The sequence below is a fragment of the Grammomys surdaster genome, unplaced genomic scaffold (genome assembly GCF_004785775.1).
Source record: "Grammomys surdaster isolate TR1022 unplaced genomic scaffold, NIH_TR_1.0 200, whole genome shotgun sequence".
Lineage (NCBI taxonomy): Eukaryota > Metazoa > Chordata > Mammalia > Rodentia > Muridae > Grammomys > Grammomys surdaster.
Window position 1 is genome coordinate 58,577 of NW_021604645.1, and position 11,048 is coordinate 69,624.

The 11,048-nt window shown below is 34.0% G+C and overlaps 1 protein-coding gene across 1 annotated transcript in view; it reads right to left on the reverse strand.

The window, feature by feature from the left end:
- The window catches only part of Nrk (Nik related kinase), a 93,138-nt gene that overhangs the window by 17,094 nt on the left and 64,996 nt on the right, over window positions 1–11,048 (reverse strand). Inside the window, exons 16-22 of the mRNA XM_028770327.1 lie at window positions 10,143–10,210; window positions 8,795–8,889; window positions 6,404–6,501; window positions 4,831–5,165; window positions 3,408–3,681; window positions 1,438–1,600; window positions 537–608 (exon numbers count right to left, since the gene is read on the reverse strand). Of these exons, the coding sequence (XP_028626160.1) occupies window positions 537–608; window positions 1,438–1,600; window positions 3,408–3,681; window positions 4,831–5,165; window positions 6,404–6,501; window positions 8,795–8,889; window positions 10,143–10,210 (1,105 nt within the window). The remainder of the gene's footprint in view (window positions 1–536; window positions 609–1,437; window positions 1,601–3,407; window positions 3,682–4,830; window positions 5,166–6,403; window positions 6,502–8,794; window positions 8,890–10,142; window positions 10,211–11,048) is intronic.

Sequence of the window (11,048 nt, forward strand, 5' to 3'; positions counted from 1 at the left end):
CCATAGAAACCTTTCTTGTAATAAGTATATGTTAAGTTAGAAAAAAATTAAACTCAAATTTTCAAATAATTAGAATGAAGTATAAGTTTGTATTTCACTCCTGTTAATACAAGCTAAAAAAAGCATAAAAGTGGAAGACATTAATACAACAAGCCGAATCAACCCTAAACTAATTACCATAAATTCACTTTTAACATATCGGCAATGGTGAAAAGTTTTATTTCCACAGGTTTTGAAAGTTTTCTACACAAATATGGATTTAAAAAATAATCTGTCCTTGAGCATGTGGCCTGCCTGGGGATCCCACTCCCCTAATCAGATTGCCTTGTTTGGCTTCAGTGGGAAAGGATGTGCTTAGTCCTGCAGCAATATTTATGTGTAGTGTTGGGGGGGGGGACGATGACACCCATACGGTGAAGTTAGAACCCATGGAAGACTTGCATGAGGGAGCACTGGGAGAAGGGGGCTGATATTGGGGTGTAAAGTGAATACATAAATAAATTAATTAACCCCTCAGTTCAAGAAATCAAACTCACCCCACAAAGAACCACAGTAGACCTCAGATGAGAATTCCTTTTCATACACATGTATTAGTGGTCTTTCATATGCTGGAAAAACAGAGAGTGTGTTAACATTGACTTCAGATGGTAGCTCAGGTGCTTTTTCAGGCATCTCAAGAAATCCTACATATACTGTAAAGGGGGGAGGTATTGAGACAAATCACTGGTCTATATACTAAATGTGCCAAGTATTTCCATCATGTACATATCCCTCAAAGTTTGGTTTCCTTATTGCATTTCATCTTTTATATGAGTTTTTGTAAATTCTTAACGCATTGGAAAATACAAATTATAGTAGTTAAAATACATTGCTGAGTATGAATGCGATTTGTGGCTTTTATAGTAGTGCAAAATGGAGAATTGAGTGAAGGACTAAATTTCTCGATTACAGATCAAATCTAGTCCCTACAAAGATTGAGTGACAGGTGGGTATGATAGCAAGGGTCTATGATCCCAGGGAGATGAGGAAGTCAGTGCCAATCACTGTTTAAGAATGAGCTCAATGCCATCCGGGTTACACAAGACTCCCAAAAATCGAAGGAAAAAGATATATGTGTGTATGTGTGTGTGTGTGTGTGTGTGTGTGTGTGTGTGTGTGTGTGTATGCAAATGTATATGTATGTTTAATTCACTTACTTAGGCACATATGTTAGGTTGGTTCTCTTCTTCTACCATGTGTGCTAAGGAGGTTAAACTTAACTTGTTAGACTTGGTGGCAAATGTCTTTACCTTCTGAGGAATCATTTTTTTAAAGCATGCATAAATCTCGATTTATACCAAGTGAGTATTCAATCTCTTTGCTATGTCATGTATCATGAATTATTGTGTAAACAAGTAGAAGCATTCGGCATTGAAAGATCACACCAGAAGTACTCACAGATGTCACTTCCAATGTCAGGATCAGAGCCTCTGGAAGATGCGCCTCCCATAGGAAAACCTGTTCTTGCTGATGATGCTGGTATCCCACTGTTTTGCTCACCATCAAGGGATGCGATCTCCAAGGCAATTGAATCTGAGGTCTCAGTTCCACGATCTGATTCCTAAAAGGAGACCAAAGACCCAACTTTTAATATATTTGGAAAAAATGCTATAGGTGTCTTGAAAATTTAAATGCAAAATCTGTAATATATACATCCTTACAAGTCCATATCTACTAAAAATATTCAGTAGTATCATCTGAGAAGTAAGTTTATTATTGAGGTAATTTGAAGGGAGAAATAGAGGGAGCATTAAATTGCCAAATGTTCAATTTCTGATGTAATTTTTATAGAAGTAGATCAGGTACTGCGCTGGTAACCTTAATTATGCATCTCTATGAACAGTTACCATAACACAATGAAGTAAGTGTCATTGTCTCTGATTCAGTTATAAGGAAATCAGAACTTAAAGAAATCAAAAGTTGTCTGGATCAGAGAGCTGGTGAGTAGAGGATCTAACTAAGTAAGGCTTGAAAGGAATCTGACCCCAAAGTATATGTGTCAAATAGTTATTTTGGAAAAAAAAAGCACAACATGAGGATATTGCATCTGTTAGTTTAAGATATCTACAGAGCTGGGTCTCATGGCACAGGAATGAGAATATAATGCTGGCACATGGAAAGCTGTTGTCATGAGTCTTAGGCCAGCCTGAGCTACATAGGTTCCAAGCTAAGGTTGGCCTACAGAGATAGACCCTGATCCTAAAACTGTAACAAAACAAACACAGGAGAGCAAAACACACCAAAAATACAAGACTTAGGAAAACTGATAGTAAGAAGAAACTCTGGAGGTGTGAGGTCAAGTGATCAAACAAAAGATGGAAAACAAAGAAACAAAAACCCAAATTATAAAAATCTTAGAGTAAGCATATTTCACTATAAGTCTTGCATGCTTCCATTAAGGAGTAGACACTTAAGGATAAATGTAGCAATACTATATTATATCTGTGGAAAATTTATCAACTCTCTGTTGAGGGAACGGAATGTCAGGGGAAGAGTGGGAGTTAATTATTTGAGAAGATAAAAATGCACTGGCCTAGATGTCTAGCAGCAGAAGTAGAAAACAAAAATGTGTACATGTACACAATAGAATTTTATTCAGCCACAAAGAAAAATGAAATGATGAAAATTTCAATTTATTGCATGTGTAAAGAAATTATTATTGGATACAATTCGACTTGGAAGCACATTTTCCATTCTTTATGATACATACACCAGGTCCTAGATTTTAATTTATACATATACAAATATATACATATATGTTATGTGTATAGTATAGAACTAGAAGTGATTATGAATGAGAGGGAGAAAGATTTTACAGAAGAGTAATGGGGAAAACAGGTCAAGAGAATACATATGACTTGAGAGTTAAACAGAGGCAAATAGGATACAATTGAGGGGCAGAGGGAGCGAAAGAAGAGGAAGACCAACAAAGACAAAGGATGTGTGTAAATGCCATAATGAAATCTATCCCTCCATAAATGTGCTATATGAATGCGTAATGCTAATGGTTGCACAATATTGTACATGTCCAAAACGCTAGCAAATTACTGACTTAACATGGAAAATTCCAGTATTTGTATTCTACAGCTATAAAGAATCATGCCAGTTCCTTGAAATACTATCCGAAGTGTATAATCTGACATAAAATGACAAAATAAATGAGGTTCTTTCCCTTGGGAGTATATAGGAACCATCAAGTTGTATGTAGTAAATATCCTATGCACTTACAATTTAAATAATTTCAGGATTTGAGAAAAATGGGTATAATCAATGTTAAATAGCTGTAATGTTACATATCACGTGTTGACATACATTTATATGAGAAGTATATATATATATTAAATTATATATTATTATATATTCCTTACCTCTTGTTCACGTTCAAAATCTGGGAATACATGATCCACTCCACATGCTCCATTCTCTTCGTTGCCTCCATTGGCTCCCCTGTATCTGTTACCCCTTCGACTGCGTCTATTGGCTTCATGTCCTTCCAGGTTTCCAAAAGCAGCACTTGCTCCACCAGCAGCTCCACGGTAATTTCCGGCTTCATTGTCTCCATAGGCTCTGAAAGCTCCCCGATTTAGATCATGTCTATCATTACCAGCGTTCTTCAAGATTCCACCTCTGCGATAATTTGCCCTGATAAGGAGAAATTAATGGAAGAAGGCCATTCAATACAAACACAAAGCCACAAAAGAAAAGAAAAAGAGAAGATTTTTCACACACACACACACACACACACACACACACACACACACACACAATGTTCAGGAATGTTTTTGCTTTTTGTGAATGCTTTTGATGTTATATAGACATGAAAAATTCCCCACTGCTTTGCCTATACTAAATACTGAATTAACACTGTTAAGTCTGTGTTATCATTGTGGAGACAGGGAAAAAGAGCTCCATTATTTTGTTGTTAGGTACACATAACTGAACAGTTACAGTATTTAAGAAAAATACTAATTTTTCTTAAATAGTTAGATAATTTATTAATAAATTTCAGTCACATTTAATGATCAACCCCATAGTAATATTAGATATTTTATATTATGCTAATTTGAACATATGCTTTCACTCATTTATACATATGCCAACAGGTCTGCTATAGACACCTTGGTCAACTACTCTCACCAGAAAGTTCATGTAATATAGGCTTCAAATGTTAGAGGATGAGTAAGAGAATCACATAATCAGTGCTTATAGATACTGTTTATAAAATAACAGTGCCTTTCTTTGCATGGAATACAATATTAAATATATGTCCCTATTGTGATCATAAAAGAAAAACTGGGTGAGAATGGAACTTTTTATAGATTATTTATTTTGGGAAAAATCTGAAAGATCTTTTTGTAACTTCTCCACCAATTAAAGGAATAAAGATGATATTAAGTTGATTATATACATGTCAAAATCTCAACTCTCTGAGAAATGCTTAAATATGCTTATAAATACTAGAAGAATACTTCATTTTTTATGTCATTTCTCATTGTGATTATATAGGGAAAGGGGATTTAGTTGCATTAATTTTAAAAGAAACCTCATATAGTCTCTGTTATCGAAAAGCTAATAAATAACTGAATTTAAATTGTATATACATTTTAAATATTAAATTCAGAACTAAGTGTTCTAACTTAGAAAATTTTAAATTGCAATATGGAACATTTACCACTATGCAAGTACAATTAATTAATTCTCAAATGTTATGCTACATGTTGAAACAAACCAAATATGCCAATAGTTCTGAATTTATAACCATCTACGGTATAATAAGAGAGATGAACCAACCTTGGCCCATTGCCAGCAGCACCATGACTATAACCATTGTAGTTAGCAGCACCATGGCCTTCATAGCCATATGCCTGATCAACCCGGTGATTCAAGTCATCATGGCCATTGGCACCTTCATTGGAATCTTCATAACCATTGTTTGAAGCTTCATCATTAGCGTCAGCATCATAGAGTTCAACATAATCACCATCTTCTACAGGTGGCTGAGCAGCTGAACGTGTAGGGAGTACCCAATCATCCCAGAAGATTCCAGAGAGTGCATTATAGCCTACCCATTCATTTGTCAAGTACACAGGGGGTGATATCTTTCCCACTTTAAATCCATCTGGAACCTGTGTGCACAAGAAAGGTTAAGGTAGTCTTTAATAGCTTCTCATTTTTTTTCTTTATTTAGATAGAAGAACTTTCCAAAATGACATTTTAAAATATGTTAGCATTATATTATTTACCAAAACAGATGTCCAACCCACTACATAGAGAAAATATTTTAGTGAAATGAGTTACTCAAACCCAAACATAGTAGTTATTAGTGGACTTTGTAGATCACATGGTAAAACTTACTCACTGTTTTATTAACTCTACTTGTCTGCTGAGGAGTAGACATTTGCCTGATGCCAAGCAGTATGGTCTAGACAAACTCAGTTATTTGCTTTTGTTTTATGCTAACACTGAGATTAGGGAATAGCTCTTGAAATACATAGGTTGTTTTCCCAGTTTTGCCTGCATAAGCTATACATTATCTTAAATTATTTCAAATGCCTCCAAAAAGAAAGCAAATACAAATGCAATTCTGATGGTAGGTATAAACATATGTATGATAGAATAGGGGTATTATGAAAATTAAATAATGTGATCTGAAAGCACATTGAAAATGTTTAGGGAGAGCTTTTACTTATACAATCAGAAGACAATATATTGTTTACTAATATCTTATTTGTCTCATTATCTAAGAAATACTATTAAGCAAAAGTGGAAAATATGACTTATACCTCTTGGTCATAGATTAGCCTGGATGTATCCGTTTGTCAATGTTCTTTACTCTATATTCTATTTCTATTTTGTGTGGTATTGGTATTGAACCTAGAGCCCTGGGTAACTAGGCAAGCACTCTGTCACCAAGCTATATCTTCAGTACTTCTCATCAACACACTTTGATAAAAAGTTAGAATACAATATTGTTTGCTCTTTCCTCATTTCAATTTTAACTTGTACATTTTGTATCCTGAATATTGCCCAACAATATGATCTTTTTATAAAGACCAATGCAACACACTTAAACTCTTAACTCCTTATGTGTATGAATGTTTGCCTCTATGTATATATGTGTATCTTGAGTATGCCAGACATATGCAGAAAAGCCAGAGTAGGGTGTTAAGTCTCCTGGAACTGGAGTTACAGATGACTGTGAGTCATCAGACACATTCTAGAAAACAAACCCTTGTCACCGAAAGAGAAACCAGTGCTGAGCCATCTGTCCAGTCCCTAACCTCAAGGTTGGAAGGTCCGAAAGAATAAGTCAAATCAAACTGATGTTAAAAATAGATATAAGTGTATCATAATATAAACTTACATGGATATCAATCAGTAACTTCTGATCAATAGTAGAATAAGGTGGCGATGACTGGGACTTCCTCCTAGTCACAGGACTCTCCTCCTCAGAAGATGATTCTATGGAATACCAAAAGTACATTAGTAACAACAGATATTTCACAATTGCTTCCATTTGTGTAGTGGATCAAAATTCAATAGTTCAATGTTTTTCTTTCATCCTTTGTAATTCAATTACAAAAATATCACTTTATATTTAAAATCTCATGTGCCCGCGATCCTGAGTTCTGTTTTCAAAGGCAGTAGCAGGCTCAAGTTTTGTTTATGTTGTAGACCTACAAGGCATTTTTGTCTTCAATATCTAGTATACACTCAGGAGGTAGACAGTATAGCTAGTGAGCCTGTAGATCCATTAGAATCTGTGTAAGAGGGTAGACAGTAAGGCTAGTAAGTATGTAGATCCATTAGAAATCAAAGATTAAGAAGAGGAAAGGCTGAAAGTGCCAGTGTTCACACATACTAACCAGTAGGAAAGAGGTCCAAGATGTAATTTAAAGATGAAAAACTCTTGAATGTGTACTGCAATATTAAACCTCCTCAGTTTTAACCCAGTTACTATATTTCCAAATAGTTCAATAAAAATGAAAGCTGAACTAATTAAAATTACAAAATTTAATTTAATTTTGTTTCATGAAACTGGAAACTTTATAGTAATGATTTGTGAAATAACTTTCTGAAGCAATAGAAATATTCTGTATCTGCTCTATCCTACATGGCCAATGAATATTTTGGAGTACTGAATATTAACCAGGGAAGCTACTGAGCATTTAAAATGCGGCTAGTACGCCTACAACATGGACGGGTAAAACATTTATTATTTATTTAATTTTTTTTAGTTTTCACTTTAATAATCACATATGACGTGGCTGTTTACTTTCACATTGGACAGCATAATTCCATTATGATGAGATTTCTATTTAAAATACAAATTCTTTTACTTGATCATTATAGGTTTTGAAAACTATGCTGTAGTAAATAATAAGTTGTTTTAAAAGTTCAGCACAAGTATTTAATAGGCTCAGATATTAGTGAGGTCTAAGTGAACATATTTATTATAAGAGTGCTTCCCAAAGGAATGCTTATTCCTAGGGATATTAAGGTTTAAACTTACTATACATAGCCAAAGTCTAGACATTACAAGTAAAACCCTTTGCATTTGTAAATACTGTTGTCTTTTGAGAATGTTATATTCTATATCAGAGAATGTGTATTCTTGCCCTCCAGAACTGTTGTAACCTTGCTATTTATTATTTATTCAGGAAGTAATACATCCAAGTCCTTTCGAGTGAAAGTAGATCAATGATAAAGGTTGAGTGTCCAGTGATTTTTCTGGCATATCTACAGTGAGATGATTCAAACCTGCTGGGAATCTCACATGGCCTGTGTCATACACACAGCAGAGTCTCAGACCTAAAAGGTTTGGCTATTATTTGCAGAGATAGTACAGCTTCCTTCTCCTATCAGTGTTGATGATTTTATTTCAAAAAGGCAAGTGAATAGACCATAACATTTACGTGTTTGCCATGGATTAGCAAGTTTATAGCTGACCAAAACAGAAGGAAAACATTCCTAAATTTGGCCTGATCTTTTCAAAAGGATTTCTATGTGAAAATACACAAGAAAACAATTGTTTCATTATATTACTCTCCTAAGATGGACTAAGGTTTTAAAATGCAGATATTTGAATATTTGGTCTTCTATATCCCTTATAATATAAACATTCAACAAGAACCTGTATGCTAAATTTTATAAATAATGTGAGGGCTTGATAAGGAAATATTCTTTAGTTAAATATATCTTGGATATTTAAAAATGGAAAATGCCAGATTTTATGACCCACTACACAGTTTTTGGATTTTTCATAGTGTTTACAAATGTGTAATAGTTTTAAAGTCTCTGAAATGAACACCACTGTTTGATTTAAAATGACACTACAATTTTAGAAGCTATCTTAGTATTACATGATCAATTAATTTTCCATGTATTTTGAATAAAGCCATAAGTTTGTAATATTTCATAAATACCTAATGTTGAACATGTCATATTTTCAAGAGTTCAAATCAAATGAAAAGGAAAAGTTATCCTCACAATTATTTGGCTTAAGGTTGTAAAAGTAGCCTAATACACTTTGGCTAGTTGAAGAATAGTCTCTCAAGGTTTCATGTATTATCTCATATTAGATTTCATTTCTCAGAGGTCACCACTGCTCACTCAAATACCTAATCAGTATCTTGTCTTAATACTACTTGGCCTACCTAACATTTTCATGCATTCCTTCTTGAAATGCTTCTATAGTTCTGAAATATAAGCTGTTAATATTAGGCCTACATTGAAACTTTCAGTTTCGAATCACCTGATTCCAAGTGAAAATTCTGAGGATTTAGGCAATTCCTTGGTCTGATGTCCATGGGCTGCCGAGCTTCTTCCAAAGGAGGCTCCTCACCGACACTAAAATGACAAGAGACCAAAGGTTTAAGGAAGGTAGCATATTGGCAAGTTTTATCTTCATCTCTTAAAGCCATCTGTGAAAAAAACTCAAACCAAACCCAAGGAAAGAAAAAACCATTTCTCTCACAGGTGTTACTTGAAGATATAAAGTCACAAGATTTAAAATCTTATGTCATAGGGCTATGCTTGTTATATATGCACTCTCAATCATCTGTCCATACTTTACAGTATTTACATCTGCACTTAGTGGACAGTATCTTTACTTTTGATTTTTAGTTCATTCATATTACTTTTTACATGAATATTTTACTATACTATGAGTTTATAATTAGTAAGTCCAAATTAATTTACTTAAGTGTAAAAATTATTTGGAACACTGATTAAAACGTATGTTTTCAGTGTGTGTGTGTGTGTGTGTGTGTGTGTACATGAAACTAGAAGGAAAAAAAATTGCACTGCACACGTGGAAGTCATAGAGGCAATTTGTGGAAATTGATTTGTTCTTTTGACTGTGTGCATGTTGGGAACTCAACTAAGGTCAATATTGGGCTTGAAATGATGTGCTCTTACCTGCTAATCCACCTCACTGACCCTGTCTTAATATCTTAATATAGAATGATCAATAAATATTTACTCAATGACTGACCTAATGAACATAGACTAAAGTTCTCTCCACTGTGAGTTTGGTCTATTTTAAAAATTGCCTTTCAAATAGAAACCTGACTTATGGAACATCATCTTTAAAAATATCACTGAATCCAGGAATGTTACAAAGATTAAAACTACAACAAATAGTTTTTATGTTGTATATGTCATCTTATTTACATGTTAACTTATTTATAGGACAATGATTCATATATTTGATTGTGACCACAGAACACTTTCGGCTTTCTCATCCTGTGGCATTAGCTTCTGCATTTATGAATAATTTCTCTTTTATTATGTTGTCCATGTGAGAAAACTTACCTGACATGTATTAAACCCTACTGCAAAATGCATAACATCAAATAAGTTATTGTGATCACTTCTATTACTATATTGTCAAAATTGTTAGGTAATTATCTAATTGAATCACGCAGGCCAAATATGAGCACTGTTGCAGGAAGATCTTGTTATTGGATCGCTGCAGTTAGGTTTTTAAATATAAGCCAATTTTGCCAAAACTTCACAGAAATTAATGTCAAAGAAACAAAATTTTGTTTGTTTTCAATCTCATGGTTACTCACAAATAATTTGAAAACATGAGCACATACCTTGGAGAAAATTTCACACGATGCGCACGATTCCGGTTGCAAGGAATAGGAGCAGATCTCTCTTGGACCTTAGAGATACAATGTAATTGATTGATAAAATTTGTTACCATAAATTCTTTTGATTTACTAATTTATTAGAAAATTACTTTTTTCACTTATATTTTTCAAATATCTAACTTAAAAACACAATTTTTATAAACTGAACTTATTTTTATAGTTATAACCTCAACAATAATTTCTAGTGGTTTCTTAGAACATAGGAGTAGACTCTGGAAATTATGTAATCAAAAGTTTTCTTTTTATTATTGAGTAATTATTAGCCTGGAGAAGGATAATGGCTATTCTAAAATTTTACAAAATAAAATCATTCCAGGTAGTAGTACCACTGCACAACTTTAATCCCACAGTCAGGAGGACGATTTCTGAGTTCGAGGCCAGCCTGGTCTATACAGTGAAATCCTGTCTCATGAAAGTGAAAGCAGCCCCCCCAAAGAAAAACAAAAAAGAATATAACTTCAAACAACTCATATCCTTCTAAACCAATTCTACATTTTCTAAGGTTATCATCTACACACAAAATTCAATATAGTTTCTTTGAGAACGTATGGCATAATTGGTGCTCCAAATAATTTTAGCCTCTAAGTAAGTAGTAAAATATTCAAGAAACAGCACATAAATATGATGTTGGCTTACATGAAGGAAATAACATTCCTTTCTGTTAGCAGGGCAGGCAGAGCCACAGATGCTGCCTTGTCACACTTTAGTTTTAAAGGACTATTTTACTAGGTCTCCCTATGTTACAAGGCTGTCCTAAAATTTTTAAGCTAAATGATCCCTCTGCCTCTGCCTCTCCCCTCTCCCTCTCTGCCTCTCTGCCTCTCTGCCTCTCTGCCTCTCTGCCTCTCT